The sequence below is a fragment of the Polypterus senegalus genome, chromosome 1 (assembly GCF_016835505.1).
Source record: "Polypterus senegalus isolate Bchr_013 chromosome 1, ASM1683550v1, whole genome shotgun sequence".
NCBI classification, from domain to species: Eukaryota; Metazoa; Chordata; class Cladistia; order Polypteriformes; family Polypteridae; genus Polypterus; species Polypterus senegalus.
In genome coordinates, this window is record NC_053154.1 from 174,778,389 (window position 1) to 174,801,957 (window position 23,569).

General features: G+C 35.7%; 1 protein-coding gene across 2 annotated transcripts in view; it reads right to left on the bottom strand.

Moving 5' to 3' along the window:
• Positions 1–23,569, bottom strand: part of si:dkey-246i14.3 (ephrin A4) — a 99,181-nt gene that overhangs the window by 14,837 nt on the left and 60,775 nt on the right. The window contains exon 5 of one of the 2 annotated variants that reach the window (XM_039763371.1): positions 161–739. In XM_039763371.1, coding sequence (XP_039619305.1) covers positions 618–739 — 122 coding nt within the window. In that variant the 3' untranslated portion in view covers positions 161–617. Of the gene's footprint in view, positions 1–148; positions 740–23,569 lie in introns of both variants that reach the window. The other variant, XM_039763364.1, reaches the window with a different exon arrangement.

Here is a 23,569-nt window from a genome sequence, read left to right on the forward strand (position 1 = left end):
AATGATAAATGTTCACCCACTATAATAATACATATAGTTGTGTATGTAGCACCAGCACCAGTGGTGATTAAAATCTTCTAATCACCTACTTCAAGAAGTTGTGATCCTCTGCCTCATTTACAACAACTTGTCACCTTTGAGTACTTACTTGAGTACATACCACTTTCTTACTGGATATGGTCCAGCTGAAGACTTGTCATTCTCAGAAGGTATCGTCTCACAGTGCTCTTCGCTCAGTTCCAGGTTTTAGGTATGGCACTCTGAAGTGTCAATTTTAGAATCCATGTGCAGCGTCCAGTTCTTGAGATACAGTATGATTCATGCTTTTTGTTTACTTCCACAAACCAGTGTCTTTGTTTTTATTATTCAGGCTTATATTTCTTTCTTCATGCCGTTTTAATCAAGTTCAAAGTTCATTCTCCTTGCCATTTTGTCCCAGTCCCAGAATGAATCTTCAGTTATGTTTTGGGTCAGTTTCAACATTTCCCTCATTTGCAACCACAGTCACCTCCTGAGATTAACTTTATTCACAGCTTGCCTTGTATGGTCTTCTTCTTCCATGGACATTATTGCATTTTGGCTCCCATACTATGATCTCATGGAACTAGTTTATTTTTTCAGAGAAAAGGTGATAGTAGAAGGAGGGGGAAGGAAAACATAGCTGAACTAAAGAACATGAGAGGAACAACAGATGAGGCTTGTAGGGTAGATAAAGTTCCACTTCTTGGTGTTGTGGTATCTGCAGAAACAGACAGACATGCATCAGAGGTTAGTGGTCACCTAGTGTAGGATTATTAAGGCTTTCTTACACAAATGCCTAAAGTTCTTTCCACTAAACTCAGAATGAGCATCCTTAATTATGAAATTAACCTGCCAACTACCTCTCATTCTAGTAAGATGGGAACCAATGTATCTGTGCCTTGAAACAACATTATCAAAACATAACTTTTCATGCAAGACGTTTACATAACATAACATACCACTGCGAACGTTGCAATCATGCTCCAGACCCGCTAGGCCACATGTTTTGGGCCTGTACCAAATTAACATAATTCTTAAATGCCTATGAGATTTTTAAATGCCTATCAGACAGAATTGGTGCCACAATCTCTCCTAATCCATTAACAGCTGTGTTTGGTGTACTCCTTGATGGACTTAAAGTAGAGAAGGACTAACAGACTGTAGTTGCCTTTACTTCACTATTAGCACATAGACTTATCTTGCTCAACTGAAAGAATCCTAACCCACCTCTGTTAAGTCAGTGAGTAACTGATGTTATATACTATTTGAAATTGGAAAAACTCAAATTCTCTCTTAAAGGATCTGTTCAACACTTTTTTAAAACCTGGCAGGATCTAATCAATAACATTTTAGAATAAGCATTTATATTGAGGAGAAAGACTCCTTTCCCTCTTTACTACTCTCAAAAGTTTTATTGTGGTTTGTTGGCCTTTCTCTCTTTCTCATGGCTGAAGGGGTTGAAATGATATTAGTTTTGTTAAGTTTGACTTGATTATATGGAATGTTACATGCTTTTAATAAATTCAATAAAAGATAAAAAAAAGATGTTTACATAACATAACATACCACTGTCAGGCTCATTCGTTTAATTTAAGGCCACTGAGGCACCAAGCCTGTCCAGGCATCACTAACTGCAAAGCAGGAAATGGCCCGGTAAAAGGTACATTTACACACATTCATTTGCAATTAGCAATTAACCTATTCTGTACATCTTTGAGGATGCGGGAGGAAAACCATCCAGAAGAAGACCCAAATACTTCTTATTGTTAATTATGGTTTTTCCTGGGTACTATGGTTTTCCTCCCTCATCCTTACAACAAGCAGGACAGGCTGATCGGAAATTGTAAATTGGCCCAGTGTGGGCTCATATGCATAAGTATTCTTTAATGGGCAGTCCTTATGTGTTCTCTGTTACTGGGTTATTAATTCTATGATTTCTTTAGATCTGCATCATGCTTGCCTACATTTTGTTACATTTCCATGTACAAGAGGGTCTGCTGTGGAATTCATTTAACACTCATGAAATGCTCATGCTAACAATGCCACATTAGTGAAACATTAATGATATGGATCTTTCAGAAAGACAAATCTCACTCCTTTTGCATTTGATTTGTTAGAATCATTATTTTAAAAGAAAAAATAAAAACAGCTCTGTAAACACTTAAATACATAAATTACTTCTGTTGATGAGATATTGTGAAAAATCCAAATTGCATTTTTGTCATCTTTTGGCTGATAATTGCTATTTGAACACCTTCTGCTGTCAAGTATTTAATCCTGCTCACTAGTAGGGAACATTTGTAGTCTGGCTGCAAATGCTGACCCTATCTCTTTCTGTTTGTGAATTTACACAAATATGCAAATTGTTATCAAATCAGCTTGACCACGAACTCTTAAAGCACACATAGTCCATGCATCCTCCAAGATCTTGGAGGCTGTGAAAGATTCTCGCCGGAAAAAAGTGGACACTTCACGAGTTTTATAAGGGAGGCTTTGATTTTTACGTACTATATCTGCTAGTGAACCCGACTTCTTCCATATCTGAGATGTCAGAAGAAATTTACGATGGAATTGCTAAGCCTCTCTTTGTTGGCTTTTCTGACACAACTTGAAGAGAATTTAAATTAATGATCTTATTTTCTCCCATCTCATCACACATCTTTAACACCAAGCAATGACAGCAGTGTAGTTACATACAGCAGTGGGTTTGTCATAAATTTAAATGAATGAAGCAAAAAAATGACATTTTTATTTTCCAGAATTTACTGTCGACTTTCAATCCATCATCTAATCATTTACATACTTATCAGATAAACAATAAACAAAAATGCATAAGTATGGGTCAAACGTAAACTGTCAAATGTGTCTGTTAAGCGATTGGCTGTTTATATTTGACCAAAATGTAATTTATAAACCCACCAACAAAGTAAAAATACAGCCTTACACTGAAATGTGTAGTTCTTGAATTTTAGGTTGCTAGAACATTTCGTGACAACATGTGACAATGCAAGTTAACTTCATCTTTCTTAGAAATGTCTTTGAAACTGTCAGCTCTACGCATACCTGCTTCTGAACTGTTACTGCTCCAACATCATACAATGATGACCTCTCTATACTAAGGCCCTGCTAAGTAGCTCTCTGCAAATGACAATTATTCTTTATCGATTAGTCCAATGAAAAACACATGGAAGTGCCTGTTTTGTCTCATTTATTTTAGAAATGTTTCAGTGTGGAAAAGCAGTTAGTGTTGCTGTCTCACAGCTTGAAACACCTGGGTTGGATGTTTAGCCCAAATGCTTTGTGTTATGAGTTTATGTGCTATTGTGGCCCTCATGGGTTTTCTTCAGTTGTTTTGCTTCACACAACATCTCAATGATGCTTTAAGTACTGTAGAATAGATTAACTTGTGACTCTGAAGAGGCCTAGTATTTGCAACTAGGTGACTGTGCCCTGATGTAGTCTAAGGATCTATTCAGTGTTGACTCCTGCCTTACTTCACTGTGGCTAGAATAGACATTGACCCTCCGTAAATCTGTAATAAAATAGGTTCATTCATAATGTTGAAGGCTGAATGTATATTACTGTTAAACTGTAACTCATTTAAATTACTGGCTAGTGGTAATGATGCTATGTTGTCTATAAAAATTTCCCTACCAATTAGTTTTTATCTTCATAAATTGATGCATGGACATTTGGAAGCTCTGCCAAGAGTGTCACCTTTTCCTGTGATTTGATTTAGGCTTTATCTTATAGTGAACTCTAGTAATATATGTTATCTTGTTTTATAGTCCTGTTTACTTAATCTTTTTTTCCCTTGTGGAAGATGTATACTTTGAAAGGTGCTATAAAAAACGTTCTTGAGTAAAAATAAAATAAATCTCAAACAAAATTAAGGGAGGATTACATGATGAAATCAGAATCATATCTATATTGTGGACGAACCAGGCTGGCACTGCCACCTGAACCCGACACAAACAAGCATGTCCCACAAGTACAACACAGTTCCAGCACAAGCACAGCACAAACACAATACTCTTCTCTCTCTTTCTCTTCTTCTCCACTCCTCTGGTCAAGCTTCGTCTCCCTCCTTCCAACTTTGGCTCCTTTTATACTGCAGAAGCACTGCCCAAAAGGACCCTGGCGGCGCCCGCGGATCCCAAAAGGGCTGCACCAAACTCCAACTCCCATGAAGCTCTGTGGGAGTCTGAGATACCACTGCAACCCAGTGTGTATTCAAGGGATCCAGCCACAATATATTTGGGAAAATAATGACTTAAAATAATTTCATCACCATTGGACCAATGTTTAGATTTGGCCAATAATTCAAGCTAATATTTAATAATAATATTTCTTATGTATATTGCGCTTGTCTCACTATTCAAAGTGCTTTGCAAACTCCACGCAGAGAGAACCTGGGACGTGAACCCATGATCTCCTTACTGCGCTACCATTGCCATGAGGCATTTACTATGTTCCGCATTAGAGGAGTTTAGGCGACGCTTTGCTACAACATGAAAATGTCTGCAGTGTGGAGGTTTTTCAAAGTAAGACAAAGTGACATAAAATATGCCGTGTGTAACACTTTCTTAACTAATGTCTTCAGTGGTGGGTTCCAATATATGAAATTTTAACACCACAATCTTAAAGGATAGGTGTTGTATTTTAAAGTTATTTCTTCACATTCATGGTATATATTAATTTGCCACACAAATGTTCAAAAAGTCTTTCTTGTATTTTAAAATGAAGGTCAAGGGAATGTGTAAAAAGAAAAGCCTTTAAATGTACTGAATACATTGATTTTTCAAGCCAATAGTGTTATTGAGTATGGATCCACTTCTTAATTATCCTTCAATTACACACCTGAAGACACACCACCAAGACAAATATACAGATTTACTCAAAGCAAAAGACAAAAATCCTACACCACCACCACAAAAAAAAGAAAGCTGCAGCTACTCAGCTAATTTATCAGTTTCCTGAAAAATCAAAGAAATTTGACAAAGACAGTCCAATGACTAAAATAATTACAGCAAATGTGATGGGGTTTATTGTTCTTACCAATCAGTGATTTTTCTGTTGAAGAAGATACAGGGAATTGATGGCTGGCTGAGCATCTTGAGCCCCGATAAGCAATACCCTGTTCTTGTCGGGAGGACATATACACAGACTCCTTGGTGAAAATGTCACCTGCCTGATATGAGTCCTGTGGGTATGCTTAGTTTAACTGCAGTGGAACAACAATAATTTTGCATGCACAAGAATGCTCTGTGTGTGCATTCGCATTGTGCTCGATGTGTCATTCAAAAGATTGTTTGAAACGTGAAAAATGTTTAAAAAGAAAGATTGTTTGTATCAGAGACAATGCAAGTTACATTACAAAGACTATGAAAGAATGTGCAATCATATATGCAATACTTAAATGCTAAATAATATTTAAACAAAACAATATTAACAAAAATTTCAAAATGACAAGAAAAATAGTAAATCAAAAACAAACAAAAAATGACAACAAAAGGGAAAATGTGCTTAAGCCAGGGAATAAAACTTGGCTGAAACATAACAAATAAAAATTGAATATATTCTAAAAAGACGAACATTGAAATATAAAAGAACACTTGTTTGTTTTACTTCATACTAATTTCAAAATTGTGTTACTCAAATGCTCTATGCAATACTGGTGTCTTTTACAGACCTGTTTTCATATCACCTCAAGGATCAGCTAACTTGTGTTTCTGAATGATTAGTTTGTATTGACATTAGTAAAACAAAGAGTCTTCTGTTTCTTAAAATTAATGTATTAGAACTGATTTTTTTTTTCTACCCTTCTGCTCTAGTTTTTGATTAACAGTTATACCATGAACCAGTTTTTAATACTCTGATTTGGCCATGGACCTAAGATCCCTGACTGTTCCATGCTCTGACTTTTAATCATCCACCATAGCAGACAAAATCTTGTCACATTAAATTGATGGAGAAAGCTGTCATACTTTAATTTTTCTTTTGTCATTAAAACGGCATCATGTAATCATTTTAAAGAGTCAGCACTGCTTACTTTAGCCAATATGTAGTTTTACACAATGATCTGATACACTTTGCCTAAAACAATGAAGCAATATCAAATATATTCATGTCAACTCATTTTTGCTGCAACTGTAAAGGGGAAAAAAAGAAACTGAAACTTTAGTTTAGTACCATATACTGTATTATTCCTTGACCACCGGCTCATGCTTGTAGGACACAATTGTTGTCCCATGCTGCAAATGTCTCAAGTCAGGCACTACAAAACCTGTTTATGAAGACTGCTAGTTTTCACCTAGCCATGGATCTAACTAAGGCCTACCCTTAAATTTTTTTTTTATTGTTTGTTAACTTGCTAGTTTCCTGATAAAAACTGAAAACCATTTCATAGGTTTTAAGATGCTCTGAATAAAGCTATTTTCCAAATAAATACATATAATTAGGAAGAAATGCTTAAAGAGCATTACAGTAAAACATTTTGTACATTCAGTTATTTCATCTGTAAAACGTGAAGGCTCACAGTACTAAATTTATATACTGTAAAATAGTTATACATAGGGACATCACGTTTTTTGGCATCTACAAGCAAAAAAGAAGCATAGGTATGAAAAAGAAAAAAAATGATTAATGACAGTGTTTAATACAAGTGATTTACAAGCAACCACGAGGGACTTTTTCTGGACTTCATTTATGCATTATAGTTACAGTAGAAAGAGGCTTTATAACATGTGTCTGAGTTCTCTTTGATTAAGTTACTTTGTGTGCAGGAGAGCTACATTTTTGTGAAGGGCTGTGCTTAAAAATGTCACATTCACTAGAGTAAAGGTTTTCACCTGTGTGCTAATTAGTTATGCTTGAGTCGTAAACATCTTATGCTTTACTGATGCACCACGAATGAAAAAGTAGAAATACATATAATAATAATAAAATCTTAAAACTGCATATACAGTACAAACATACATGTAGCACTTTTATTATTAATATAAAGATTCAGATCTTGAGTAATTTGCCAGCCTTAGCAGTAACCAAACTGTTAGTTCTGCCTGTACGATATGAAAGATGGCATTAAATATGTTATATATTCATGTATGTGTAATTATTAGGCAGGTGCAAGAATTTTTGTCTGAAGCGCCAATCCAAAGGAAAAAGAGTCTGCTCCATCAGTGAACCACAGGAGTCAGTTCATAACATTGACACATAAGTCGCAAGCAGCACAGTGTGGACAGCAAGAGATGTTTAGTGCAATTTCTGATGTGGTCAGCTAGAAGAGAAACAACCTTTTCTTTAAAAAGGCAGAGATAGAATAATGTGTTAAAGAAGCCCCCGTTCTTCTGCTAAAAAAAGAAAGATGCAGTTCCAAAAAACAGGTTACTGTTACTATTAAGTGTTGATGTTTACAGGGGGTCATCGGGTTACAATATCTCGACATACAACGTTTCGAGTTTACAACACTCACTCCCATAAAAACTTAAAAAAATTGAGACGTGAGTGTTTAGGCTTACACTGTTAGCGTCGTACTTACAGACTACATGGGCAAACTAGTTTGGTTGCACCCAGTGGATGAATACGCAGTAACGCGGCGTATGACTGAGGGAGTTGGCTCCTAAATGAAAGTCAGAGTCTTCAGATGGTAATGCTTCGAAGAAGAGGAAAGCCATCACAATGGAAGTGAAATTAGATATTGTAAAGAGATCAGAACGAATAAAGGTAAGGAATTTTTTTTTACACTACTTTTTTGTCATTTTTTTCTGTTACTACAGTACAGTGTACAATACAGTATATTTATGTCCTTTTCCTTTTTCTATGGCTTAGTTGTGTTTTTATGTTCTAGATTATGATTTTAAAAATGTGTTAGAATAGGTAAAAGTGACTTAGGCTATGTTGTGTTTCGACTTACACCAAAATTCGGGTTACATCACTGTTGTAGGAACGGAACTGTGTTGTAACCCGAGGATCTCCTGTATTTCATTATCATTGTATTGTTTTCCTTTTGTAAACTTTCAATATTTCAATTTTGGTTAAGATTTTTCAGTCTAAAAGAAAGAGGAAACTATTATGTACAGTAGCATTGGACAATATAGCCTGCAAAACTATTCACTATTTAAGGATCAGATAGCCAGCCAAATATGTTTCAGCAGATATCATTTATTTCAATAACTTTACATGGTCTGCACAAGTGGAATGATATAAAAATAAATGCTACATTCCTCTTCAGTTCTCATTAATGGAAATTTTACTCTGTACTTCTACAAATGTGTGGATAGGCATTAGTAGATAGATACACAGACATTATCAGCAATGGCTTGGAATTTTTATATTAGTGCAGCCCTAAATAAAAAAAAAAAACAGGAAATAGAGATTTCTGTACTGATAATATATTTACACCCTTTCAGCTCTTACATCTGAAATTTAACCTGCCAGCAACCCATTTTTTTCTATTAAATATTAGTTAGAAATTCTGGAAAACGGTATCTTCCACATTTCCCACATTTTCCTGGAATACAGATAGTAAGACCATATTTCTTTGTAATAATGAAGATATTGGAATTATTTTTACACTCTGCCATTAATTTTCAAATGTTTCACTGACAAGATACAATCACTAACAATTTGTTCAAAGCATGTTAACTAACATCTGTGCATTGCTTGCACTTATCTTGACATCTCATTTATCCAAAATGCACCTAATTTATATTCCCAAGTGTGAGCACTGTAATCAAGACCCTTTTTCATTTGGTCATATACAGTACTTTGGGATTGCTCTGCATTTAGACCATATTGTTAAAACAGACTTTGTTTACTTGTCAGACGATATTAATCTACAATAGCTCCTATTCTTCTTACAGCTATATTCAGAGTATTACCTTATGGGATAACACAGTATAATGAAAAATCTGCTCCAGTACCTTAAACTGCACTGCACTGTAGGAAGAGAATGTCCTATTCTATTAAAAAAATAAGCAAGAGCTCTCCAACATGTATTAACGTTGTCCAAAAATAAACATGCTGGACCTCTGACAATCATTTACTATAGATGATTCAGTATCTTATGAAGATTACTACATACTTGGATGTATGGTTTTACTGTTTTCCAGATAAGAAGGGATTGACATGAAGTAGAATATGATAGGAAATGTGATATTGTATACTTATTTTGTCTTTTATTATTCTTGAAATCTTATAAGACTAAGAAAATATGACTCCTGACAAATGCTTGTCCACACTGGTATGAGTTTTAATATCTGCTCTAACAACTGCTTTGGAAAATATTACTGCTTGTGTGAATATTCTTATCATGTTAGTGTGTTTCTTCCAGCCCAGTTACTCAACTGTTCCTTTCACTTTAAAAACATGTAAAGGTTAGATTAACTGGTAATTCTAAACTGGACAAGTATGAGTGTGATTAGGGGTGTGTACATCAGATGACCTTGTGATGATCTGGCATGCTATTCAACCTGGTTTCTGCCTTCAGCCTGATGTTAAGAAAACTAAAATGAAAAAACAAACAAAAAAAAACCTGACTTGGCTAAAGGGCTAAAGATATATAGAACAGTCGTGGTCAGAGTAAGCCATTATAAAGACTATTATAAGAGCCTCAGTAGTGTTCCTTTGCATTTCTGCTGAATAATATAACAAGCAGTGTAGTGTAGCTACTTTGGACTTTGAATCTTTGGGTTGTGGGCTCAAATCCCACTACTGACACTTTATAACACATGAGCAAGTAACTTCCTTGCTTGTGCGCCGATTGGAAAAACAAAGAGATGCAATCAATTATATCTTAAATGTTGTAAGTTACCCTGGATAATGACGTCAGCCAAATAATAAGTAGTAAAGCAATAATAATTTGTTGGCTGAAAGTATTCATTTCTTGTGTGTCAGACAGAGGATGTGCAGCATAGACTGCACAAAAGATCACTTCCTTTATTTATCAGTTTGGTCACTATCTATGTGAGATTTGCACATTAGGGTTTTCTTTTTTATCCAAAAGATGTTCACATTGGCTAACTGGCGACTCTAGATTGCTCAAGTGTGGGAGTGTGCATGAATATGCTCTTTATTTTATTTGTCATACTGTATATTTTTATTATTATTGTTATTTTATTAGTGGCAAAGAACAGTAAACACTGTTTTCAGGCAGTGAGCTCTGATTTTAGCATGTGTATATCTGCCAGTAGTTAGGGAAAAACAGCATGGAAAATTTCTTGCAGCAGCAGAGCATCATGGTTTGACTCCTACTACACTATGTCTTCATTTCTTTTCTGATTAGGTAAGGTGTCTGACAGTCAGCTTCCACAACGATTTTCTGTTATGACACTCTAGTGTGATCAAGTAAAGCAGTATCTTAATTAAAATCGTAAATAAGTCCAACACTGCTCTATTCTAAAGTGCTAGGAAACTACAGGCAGAGAGGAGAATGAATGTGAACTGTAACAAGGACACCATGACAGTCTAATGACAGACGTTAAAATATAATAAGAAGTACAAGGTTTTATCTGGAATAAAACATAGCATACTAGCCAATCCACGGCATACCATACGCCGCATAATCAGGCCGGTTTTTTAATGATTTTTAAGCACAGGGAGAAAATTAACATTTGAAAAATCGGTAATGTAATAAATCAGCAAGAAAAGCAACATTGTAACAATGCACGGAATGAACCAACACACAATCGTCCGTGACTGAAAACTGGACCGCCATCGCTCATGTGCCCACCTTTGTCGTCTTTGCACAGTCCAGATGCACCTGTGACTCACATAGAATTTTCCGTGTTCATGCAGGAGCATCTCAGAAGACGCATGTTTGTCCCGGATGCGAATTGCTGTATGTAGCGTGTAAAACAGTTTGCTAAGGTGCACGCGGTCGTGCGTCATAACCGAAATCTCGGTTTTTAAAGACTGCTTACTTCATTGTGTTTTAACCTCAGTTGTAAAGGATTGTTTTAAGGATCCCATGGGATACCCCTCACAAACCGTTTTACATGCTGCATATGGCGATTCACCTCCGGCGTGGCTCCTTCCTGTGTGCACCATAGGTGTCATACTTGTCGGCGGCTTAGTGAATCAACGCCCCTTCTGGCGCGCTTTCCATGGGTGTCTTTCCTTACTGAACTATATATATAGATTTTTTACATACTAAATTTCTCACAATAAGTAATCATTCTTAATTTTACATACAGTAATGCACTTAAAGTAAGCACATGAAATGTCATTCTTTCACTTTCTTAACACTCTTTATTACATTTTACATGCATGGAGTGCATGTCAGGTTACTAGCCCTGAACAGAACCAGTGGACTTATTTGCCATTGATCAATACAAAACAAAAACCCTGTAAAGTTAAGTCAAATTGAAATTACTCATATTTTTCTAAATTAAACACAGAAAATTACTTAAATTTTAAATTTAACCTATTTGTTCTGACATACGTAAGTAGTCTCTGTTGAAACTAACTGTCTTAAGAATTAGATTAATAGTTGAATGCAGTTCTCAAGTGTAGCTCTATGGTTTTTCAGAACAGTAGAAAGCTGGCAAGAAACCAATGAAATTTTTAAATGAATCAGCTTTACACAACAGCACTGGGCTAAACTGTATATGTGAAAAGCGTTGCCTGAATGGAAAAACAAAAGCTCACATGTCAAAAATTCCAATTACACACTATGAGAGTCTGAGACCATGGAACAAAATTGCAAGATCTGATCTACAGAGCAGATAACCTAAATTGCTTAATTCCAAATATGAAATTGTGACAAAGGTTTAAAAAGTACTTTTGGGTAAGGCTAAACATTATTCATATTTTGTCTTATATTTCACATTTAACAAGAGCCGAAAACTACATAGCTAGGATTACGTCTACATTCAAAATATTATTTATACAAGGAAAAAAGAATTGTGCAATCTAAAGAAAAGCCAGGGAAGGTGGGAATGGAAAGACTACAGGTAGTTGAGCTGCTAAATCTGTTGTTGGTGCTTAGAAAAATATGTGCTACGTATTGATTAAACTTTTAATTTTAGTGAATTCTAACATGTTATCGAATTGTATATTACTGGATTTTTTAAATTAATTTCAAATCATTTTCAGCTTGTACCTCTAGTACTAAAGTTAACTATTATTTTTATCTGGAAGCTAAAAATTTGTCTCATTAAAGTAGAAAAGGGACACTTTCACCTATCTGAAACTAGACTGTGTACTGCATGGCTTCAATTTCTAAACTAAAACCAAACCAAATATTTCATTGGTCATCAGTCTTACATGATCAAAATTGATCTTACTGTCCTCAATGTGTGGTACAAGCATAACATCACATAGACAAAATCACTACTATTATGAAACATAAGGGTGGTAACACTGCACTATGTACATGCTTGTTTGATTGTAGAAGGGTGAAGCAACATGCAGAGAACCCTAACGGAAATTCTGCAGCAATCTTCAAAACATCTAGGACTTGGGGAAAAAAATCTATCGTTCAACAGGACAATCAATGATCCCAAAAAACTAAAATCTGCTGTCTAGTCAAAGTCTAGATAACAATCCAATTAGGAATGTGGGATTGGACTTGAAAGTTATTGTTCACTAATATTACCATAAGAACTGTGCCAAGGAAAAATCAAGTTTCAGAATAAAATGCAGGATAGAGTCAGACTGCCTTTATTATATGCAGAAGTGGAAATTCCTTTGGCCAACATAAACATACTCTAGCATACAAGCCAAGATGCCTGTCATGGGCCAACTGCAGTACAACTGTCCCCCAACTGGCACCTAGTGTTACTCAGTATAGAATTCAATGTAATGTGAAGGAATAAAGAAACATAAGACATTGCATATAAAATAGCAGTTTAGGTATGTACAACTTTCATAAAAGTTTAAGTCTAAATCAAATTAGCCAAAAAATAAGGTCTGAATATTCAAATTAAAAATAAGTAAATATATGAATATACTTGAACTTAGGTTTACAATTCTGGGAATTATATGTGTGTTTGAACATGCAACAGGTGATGCAACAGTTTTTAAGGCATACATTGGGTCTTTAAACAGAAGCTGACCTAAGTATTTAAATGCCATGGGATACTAGATGATCAGGCACATCTCTCCAAGGCAGCAGTGGATTCATGTGAGAATAGGTATTATCAACAGGATAATTCTATGGGAGCGTAGGAAACACCTATAATGATTCTAGGAACGTGGCACTGACCTCACCAGTTACAAAATTTCATTCTAAGCAAATTGGAACAAGTGATTCAAGAGTAGCACTCTATGAAGTGAAATATGGGACATACTGGAGTCAACACTAGCCTGCAGCGCTTTGTCTTACTTTGAATGTAATCAAGCTATTCTGAAGACAAAGCATAAACAAACTATCTTTTTGGTGGGTGCACCTAATATAAGGGACACATATATACTAGATGAGCACACAGAATCATTCTGTAAAAAAAGAAATAGATGTCTGGGCTTATGATTACAGCTGTAAGTGGGAGTGACGATTTATCCATAGCACAGCAAAGCAAATCTGCAATTTCACACTCTACAACACAGCAGCACTGATATATGCTGTATAGGAGAAATCATTTTACCAATTTTTGAAGTGAAGATAGGCTGTAAAAATGTGACAAACCTGTGTTGCATTTTGCAAAGGGATACCACTAAGTCTTTATTTTCTATTACATCTCTCACGGTGAGTATGGTACCAAAGCTCTTAAAATGAACAGTGAAGCTGACAAAGAAACTCACTCCTGCAATTGGATCACGCATGGTTAAATGACTTGTTCAGGGTCACACGGTAGGCCATAGCCATTAAATTTCACTATCCTGCCCTTAAAATGCCCAGTAAAGAATTAAGGAAAGCAGTTAAATAAGAAGACATATGCAGCCAGGTGCCAATTCACAATGCCGAATTTTTATGAAATATACTCCTAGCAGAATGGTTACATAATACAGTTTATAAAATTCTTCAATATAGTTAAGAACTGTAATAAAAATCTAACAATCATATACTGTTTGTCACTGTACACACTTGTAATATTTGCTATTTTGACAGTTTTTTTCTGGTATGGTTATCCAATTGCAAACTTTCCTACACAGAATTAAAGAGATTAACGGAATGCTTTTTAAAGTATTGTACTTTAAAGCTGTGTAGTCCTGATCACACAGATTTTTTCTGTTCTTACCACTCAGTCCTTTCCAATAAAAACAGATGGATTTGAGAGTCTTTTATAAATTTTAAAGTACAAAATACTACCATTTTTTTTATCCTTTTGTTATTTCTTATGAAATGCCAAAATTTCCATTATCAGTGGTCATTAAATGTTGTGTTGCAGTTTTTCTACACCAAGTACTAAAACATCAGGTAGTGAATAAAAAAGGACAAAAAACGTGCCTATAAGCACTGTATAACAACCAAACATCAAAATTGGAGGTACACAGTTATGAACTGTCAATGTTTATTAGTAGGCACAGAAAATGGAGGCTCTTGGTTATGAAGTACAGTTGGCTTCATTTTAGTGTTGGCATGTGCATGAATGAGCCTGTACTTTCAGGTGTCTCCAGCCTATTGTACTTTATTGTAGCAAGAGTTGTGTGTTAGGGAATAAGTCTTAAAACAAATATTCAGGCAAGGACACTGGTCTGAGCACTTTCACTATATACTGCCTAAGTGCATCACAATGTTGAGATGTACTACAATATTATTGTTATTTTACTATCTGTTATATATAGAAATAATAATGTGAATGTTCAAATTATTATCATGCCACCCTGTTTTTTTTTACTGTGCACAACATTCCTGAATTTAAAAAGTTATATTTTAATCAGTGTCAATCAAAAGCTGTCTTTGGTTGGCACCAGTAGTTCATATTGTTTACGCAGAATTCAAGCCGCAGGGATAGCTGTAACAAAAATTAAGCATTCTGAAGGTGTACTGGATGCTAGAGTTTTAAAAGAAATCAGCTCATTCGTAAAGTGTCTTTGTTTCATTGAAAAAAAAATGTCAAAGCATTGAGACCTTCAGTTAAATGATATCAAGACATACTTGTGGAAAGGCATAATTGATGACTTGTCACTTTATCCTTTAACTATAGTGATTACTTTGTTTTGAAAGGTACCACTTGATTTAAAAGCATCAATCAGTTCAATTCTAAATCAGTAGCCTTCAGATTGCAATAGTAGAATAAAACAGCCTATGTTATACTAATCCAATTTAAATACTGTAGTTGTTTCTTTCATTTTTTACAATTCATATACAATATAATTTCTGCCTACTTGTAAATCGATTATAACAGCCAACAGTCTACAGTTTAACATACAAAAATTCTGTTATATATTTATTTTTCTCCTTAAACAAAAAAGTGTCAAATGTGCTCAGCAGGAGCAATGTACATTTCTTTTTCAATTACTAATTAGCATGCTATTACCATTAACATAACATAACAATATTGGCAAGTTCTGAAAAATGCCAAGAGAGCTTGGAGGATCTCATTCTACAGGGTGGTGTGACTTCCACAATATGAAGATGGTTTTGATTTAAAAATGCTAACAGTCAAAGCAACACATTTTTGGCAAAGCTGCACAAAACAAATATATTGCAACAAAGGCTACAACGTCACCACATTAACCACTCAGCTGAGATGCAACTGTGGCAGTGACCTAAGCAACACAACACACAGACAACTACAAATATAGAAACATCATTCAATAAGCATGAGCGATATGGCAACAAAAGTAAGATGTGAAGGGGGATTAATTAAGCAGTCACTCAATGGCTTGTTTAAGATGAGGAGGTAATGCACGCAGTGGAGATTTATGAACAATGAAACTGCTGACCCAAGATAACTCATATTTTTTAGGGTCACTATGGTCATCCATATACAGTATACTAAAATTTCTAGTGCAACAGGATTGTAGTAGCAGAACAGTCCAACAAATCCATTAGACAGTTCTGTATACAATTGTAAGTACTCTTAAAAGTACTCAGTTAAAATGACCTTTTCTTACAGATGGTATGTTATATGTTAATTGTACATTTCTTGTAAGTTATTTGGATGTCTAAAACAACAAAACAGGCAGCCTTGCTGAGATTATTTGCCATAGCTCTGTTTGTATGATGTGCATTCTTCTTAATTTGAACCATAGATGGATTTACAAATTGCAGATTTAAAGATCATTTTGTTCTTTGGAAATGCCAAGGGACTGTTCTCTTAGTGGAACAAGGATATTTTCCAAAGGCCTGTTAAATGTTGATATTTAGTCAGTCATTCCTATGTTTTATTACCTCTTCGAGTATTCTTGATATGATGTATAATTACTATCAATGATAGACTTTAGGTCATTCGAAAGACTGTTGGTTATATGCATACATTGGAGAGTTGTGTAAAAAATAAAGCAAGGCTTCCAACAGTTGTTTTTAAGTTCTAGACTTCCGAACATAATTTGGAAGTGTTGTTGTAAATGATATTTGGCACAGTAATAAGTTGGCGATACTGAAGAAGGAATTCTCATCGCTTGTTCATGCCATCATGGAGAGGACTTCGTTTGTAAGGATTGTTATCTTAAGGCCACTTTGATGATGAGAAGATTAGGTGAAGCGTTCAGCAGACTTCACTCCCTGAACAACTTGCTAAAGACTTTCTGTGAAGAGAACCACTTTGGTTTTGTAGATAATTGGGATCTCTTCTGGGTGAGACCATGGTTCTTCAGGTGGGATGCCCTACACCCCAGGAGACTTGGAGCTCGGGTCCTATTCGAAACCACTGCTAAGGTAATACACTGCCCTTCACTATCGAATAATAATATTTTTAATGACACACTTGAATATGTATTAAAATATAATAAATACATAGGGGCTTAATCTAAAAAAATAAATTGCACTAAGCCAATTATAAAAAAGAACAGATCAGCTAGAGAGTACAGGCTTCTTGGTGTAAATACAAAAAATGTAATATGTATCTCTAGTCAATCCAAGGCTTCTGTAAAGCTGTGTGCTAACACAACCCTTAATATAGCCTTATTTAATATTAGGGCTTTAACTAGTAAAACATTTTACATAATTTACTTTATCACAGAGAGGAAAATAGATTGTTTATTTCTTCGTGAAACATGGTTAAATGTAAATAGTGCTAGTGTCCTTTTAGAAGCTGCTCTTCCAATTTATAATTTCTTTCATTCTGTTCGCCAAGGAAAGTAAGAAGGTGGCCTCGCAAATATTTTTTCTAAACCAGTTAAGCTATAATGTTATCAATCTTGGTAATTTTACATCTTTCAAATATCTTTCTCAGATTATTCAAGGAGCTTCACACTCTCTGCTACTTACTGTTTATTGTCCGCTGAAATATAACACAGCCTTTATAGATTAATTTTCAAATGTATTATCTGTAATAATAACAGCTTATGATAGGTTTGTAATAGTGGGTGATTTTAATTTTCATATAGATCTAGGTGATGCCAAGGTAAGTGAATTTATGAACCTTTTCATATCATTTGATCTTAATCAGCATGTCACCCAGCCAACACATAAAGGGGGCTATATGTTTAATTTAGTCATATCAAAGGGGCATTCATATTAAAGTAACACAGATCCTGGACATTAGTATCTCTGCTCATTACTTTATTCTTTTTACAGTATTACTATCTGTGACTAGAACCAAAGAGAAGTGTATAGTTAAGCAACGTTATTTTGACACCACTTCTGCTGCCAGATTTTCTAATATAATTAATAGTCAACCTGAATTCACTGACTTTTCCAATGCAGGCAGTGATGTAAATAATATGTTTGAGCATTTCAATGCAAAGATGTGGGCTGTGTCAGACCTGGTAGCACCCAAACAACATGTTAAGAAGATATGTATAGTTGTAGTACCATGGAAAACTGAGTCTGCAAACTTGAAAGGGAGTGCCGTAGGGCACAATGTCAATGGGGAAAGACTAAACTAATGGTACATCATGAAATCCTAAAGAATCATATAGCTAAATATATCTCAGCAGTTCACCTAGAGAGGGCATCTTATTAATAACAGTACAGGAAATCAAAATGTTTTATTTTCAACTGTTGATCGCCTTTTAAACCCAGCTCCATTAGCACTGAAAGCATTAGAGTCTAAAAGTTAAGATTTCAAAGCATATTTTAAAAAAAAGATAAATAATGTTAGACTTACTATAAAACCAAATTCAAATACAAATTTAGTTGAGCCTCTATGAGCTAAGCGTTGTGAACTAAGCTGCTTCACTAAAATTAGTTTAGAGATCTTTATATAGACAACATCTTTGCATCCTATGAACAATCACATTGCAAATTTAACTTTCCAGCAACACATTTCTTTCACTATCTTCAAATTAGAAACTTTGCTAAACAGAACCTGCCCGATTTTCCTCAACTCCCACCTTCCTCTATGGTGGAAAAAATATTGCTCGGTTTTGAGGACTCAGACAGCATTTCTGCAATATATAAAATTATTTTACAGTCCCTCCCTTTCAAAGACGCAACAGCACAGTGGGAAAAGGGTCTCTCACTTAATATACCAGAAAATAAGTGGAAGGTAGCAATGCAGAGAAGTCACTCGAGGTCCATATGTGCAAAGCATACAATTATTCAACTCAAAATTATATATCGAGCACATCTGTTTCGATTAAAACTGTCCAAAATGTTACCAGGACAAGATCCAACCTGTGATAATAAAGTTACAGCCTCACTGGGTTACATTTTTTGGGCCTGCACCAAATTAACATCATTCTGGACAAAATTTTTTAAGTGCCTTTCAGACAGCCTTGGTGTCACGATCTCTCCTAACCCATTAACAGCTGTGTTTGGTGTTCTTCCAGATAGGCTTAAAGTGGAGAAGGACAAACAGTGATTGCCTTCACTACACTATTGACTTATCTTGCTCAACTGGAAGAATCCTAACTCTCCTCTTTTAAGTCAGTGGGTAACTGATGTTTTATATTATTTGAAATTGGAAAAAATCAAATTCTCACTTAGAGGATCTGTGCACAACTTTTTTAAAACCTGGTAGGATCTAATCAATAATATTTTAGAATAAGCTCTTAAAGCACTGAGGAAGTATATTCTCTTCCCATTTCTTTTTCTTCTCCATTTATCTTTATCTGCTTATTAAACTCATCAATTTATTTATTTTTACTAGCTTTAAGTTTTACTCCGTTGGCCATGCTCTCTTTCTCAGGGGTGGGGGTTGACTTGTTTTTAATCCTATTTTTTGTAAAAATTGATCTATTTGTTGTAATGATTACAATAAAATCAATAAAATTTAAAAAACAAAACAAATTCAAATAAAAATTTTGTTGAGCCTCTACAAGCTAAGCATTGTGAACTAAGCTGTTTCACTAAAATGAGTTTATCTGAACTTCAAAAAATAATTACTCAACTAAATCAGTCCACTTGCGTATTAGACCCAATTCCTACAAGCTTTTTTAAAGTGGTTCCGATTCACTTAACAACAATATTTTTGACATAGTAAATTGTTCATAAGATTCTGCCATTTTCCCAGATTCTTTCAAAACCACTGTAATTAAACATCTGCTATCTTAAGACAACTATGGCCAATCTCCAATTTCCCTTTTCTCAATAAAATTCTAGAAAATATAGTTTTTTTGACAGTTAGGGGATTACTTGAATAAAGATTTTCTTCTTGATTAAGCACCAGTCAGGTTTTAGATCAAATCATAGTACTGAAACAGTTCTAGTGAAATTAGTAAATGATCTGATTCGCAGATGCAAATAAAATATAGATCACGATATTCTTATAAACCACCTTAGCTAGTAGGTAGGGCTTCTGGGTACTGCCTTAGTCTAGTTGAAATCATATATAACTGGAAGGAAATTTTTTGTCTATTATGCATCAAAAACTTCTACTTGTATATGTTATCGGCAATGTATGAAAAGCCGGCATTCTATAGAATACCTAGGCATTGTATATAATGCCCAGCGTTTTTAGGCAATGTATGAAATATGAGAATTATTACATACTTTCCCTAGGCATTGTATATAATACCTAGGCATTCTATAGAATGACAAATGCTATTTAGGCAAAGTATGAAAAAAGGTCCTGATAAGGCTATTATATAAATGACATGCATTCCTCAAAAACACAAATGTTATTCTGAAAAAAATAATGAGAGTGCCATTAAAAAAAAATATTCAAAATACGTAAAGAAAAATGAAAGTTGTACAAAACAAAATTTATGCCTTTCTTATTAAGGGAAACAAAATTTTCATATAATAAATTAAAATTAACCTACTTGTTGCAACATGGTAGGCTTGAATGACATTTTGAATTACATTTCATTACATTTTTCACGCAAAGACATTTCATATTTTGGCACTTTGTTTTACACATACATTTGACGAATCCTTGGCCGCTTCCACTGGACTGAGCAATTGCAACTGACTGCAGAGGAATTTCATGGTCAGGAATATCTTCAATTCTAAGCAAGTTCTTAGGGCATAAAGTGAATTGTGATCTCGTATATGTTTGTTTTACAATTCTTTCAGAAGTTCCAAGTCGGTAGAAACCATCCTCTGTCACACTCATTACAACTGCCAATATATTGCGCGAATCACCTTCATGGAGCACAGTAAAAAAAATAATTTTTTGTTGAACAAATTTAAGTAAAATTGTGTATTTTGACACTCCCGAACAAAACGCAAAGTGCAACTGAAAAATTCTAAGCCTGAGGACGCATGTTAAAAGTCACGTGCCTTGCCACTTGATATTTGAAACGAATCGGAGATGTATTTCATACTTTGCCGGTTTCTCATTTGGCATTCTATAGAATGCCTAGGAAATGTGTGAAATATTAATCGTTTCATACATGCCGGCTAGTTTTGGGCATTATATACAATGCCAGATTTCAAACTTTGCCGGTAACATATATAAGGCTTTAAACAATCCTGCCCATACCTACATCTCAGAATGCCTGTTCCCTTATCTACCAAATCACAGTCTTACATCTGCAAATTTGTTATGCTCGTTATTCCTAGATCTAAGCATGAAAGAACAGGTGAAGTAGCTTTATGTTCTTGTGCACCTAAAATTTGGAAAAACTTACCAACAGAAATATGCCAGGCTAAATCTGTGGAACATTAAAAAAAACTTATAAAAACCCTTTTTTATAATCTGATGTTCCAGTAAGTATATCACAATATACTGATCTGATGATAAGTTTAGCTCCTTGATGCGTTAATAAGTACCTAGCATTAATCCATTTCTTTTTCATGTTTTTTGTCTCCCATCCTTTGAGGTGGCACTATGCGCCCATACACAACTGCTCAGAGTGATCTATTCTGCACTCACCTGGGGTAGTGGAGGAAACGAGGATGACTTGGAAACCTTATTATCAGCTGTGTTGACTGTATCAACTGTGCCAAGTGGATGGTATGGGGGCAACCAGCTGATCTAGGTCAATCTGATTTTCATGAGGCAGAAGCTGATTACCATCACACCTAACTATTTCATTTGCTCATTTCTGTCTTACGACCGTGGCCCTCCAGAGGTTTATTTTACTCCTATGAGTTTTTTGTTTTCTTCTCCTCCATGTAAACAAACAATCACATTCAGGAATCAAGAACTTCGTATATATCCTAAATAAGTGGAAACAGATATGGACTGTTTTATTTGCTTTTGTATCCTTTCTTTAACAATAATAGCATCAAATTGTTTCTACTCAATGGGTTGCCATGTACATAAGCCTAGGTAAAATGTAGATAGATAGTGTACATATTTATTTTTATATATTTTAATTAGATTTGGTGGTTCTATTGTCTGCCTTAATGAATAAATATTTTAATTAGAAAAGCTTCAGTGGATATATTTTGCTTAACAATACCTGGTTGATTTTGTATTTAGTATATTTATATTTATTAGAAATTATCACAGTATCATTTAATGATAATTCAAGTATGTGTAGAATATCTTTGTTTTTGTTGATTAATTTGTGGAAAGCACCTTGAGTTGCATGTAAATGTATAAGGTGCTATATAAATAAAGTTATTGTTATTATTATTAGACTTAAACAAATAGAAGACCATGCTTTTGCAGTAACTGCCCCTAAGCTTTGGAACAGTCTACCCTTTTATAATAGGTTAGCACCAACTTTGGTCATTTTTAAATTCTGCCCAAAAACCATTTTCTTTAGCTTTTAAAACTTGTATGTTTGTATTTATGTATTTATCTTCAAAATTTTAGTTCAAATATATCTATCAAATGTTTTACTCTTTTCACTTATTATGGTTAGCTATTCTTCCCTCACTTGTGAACAAGACCCCGAGATACTTGAACTCCTCCACTCTGGGCAGGATCTCGCTCCAAACCCTGGGAGAGCACTCCACCCTTTTCCGGCTGAGGACCACGGTCTCGGATTTTGAGGTGCTGATTCTCATCCCAGCCGCTTCACACTCAGCTGCGAACCGATTCAGAGAGAGCCGAAGATCACGACTTGATGAAGCAAACAGGACAACATCATCTGCAAAAAGCAGTGACCCAATCCTGAGTCCACCAAACCGGACCCCCTCAACACCCTGGCTGTGGCTAGAAATTCTGTACATAAAATTTATGAACAGAATCGGTGACAAAGGGCAGCCCTGGCGGAGTCCAGCTCTCACTGGAAACGGGTTTGACTTACTGCTGGCAATGCGAACCAAGCTCTGACAATGGTTGTACAGGGACCAAACAGCCCTTATCATACTCCCAGAGCACCCCCCACAGGATTCCCCGTGGGACATGATCGAACGCCTTTTCCAAGTCCACAAAACACATGTAGACTGGTTGGGAAAACTCCCATGCACCCTCCAGGACTCTGCTAAGGGTGTAGAGCTGGTCCACTGTTCTGCCACCAGGAAGAAAACCACACTGTTCCTCCTGAATCCGAGGTTTGACTATCCGACGGACCCTCCTCTCCAGAACCCCCAAATAGACTTTTCCAGGGAGGCTGAGGAGTGTGATCCCTCTGTAGTTGGAACACACCCTCCGGTCCACCTTTTTAAAGAGGGGGACCACCACCCCGGTCTGCCAATCCAGAGGCACTGTCCCTGATGTCCATGCAATGTTGCAGAGAAGTGTCAACCAAGACAATCCTACAACATCCAGAACCTTGAGGAACTCCAGGCGTATCTCATCCACCCCTAGCGCCCTGCCACCAAGGAGTTTTTTGACCACCTTTGTGACTTCAGTCCCAGAGATGGGGGAGCCCACCTCCGAGTCCCCAGGCTCTGCTTCCTCAATGGAAGGCATGTTAGTGGGATTGAGGAGGTCTTCGAAGTACTCCCCCCACTGACCCACAACGTCCCGAGTCGAGCACAGAAGTCCAATTACAAAGCACCGCTCAGGTTCAGATCTTGGGGCATTCCTCCCAATCATGCCCTTCCAGGTTTCACTGTCATTGCCCACGTGAACATTGACGTCTCCCAACAGTACGAGGGAGTCCCCAGTAGGTATGCCCTCTAGCACCCCCTCTAGGGACTCCAAAAAGGGTGGGTACTCCAAACTGCTGTTCGGTGCATATGCACAAACAACAGTTAGGACCCATCCCCCCA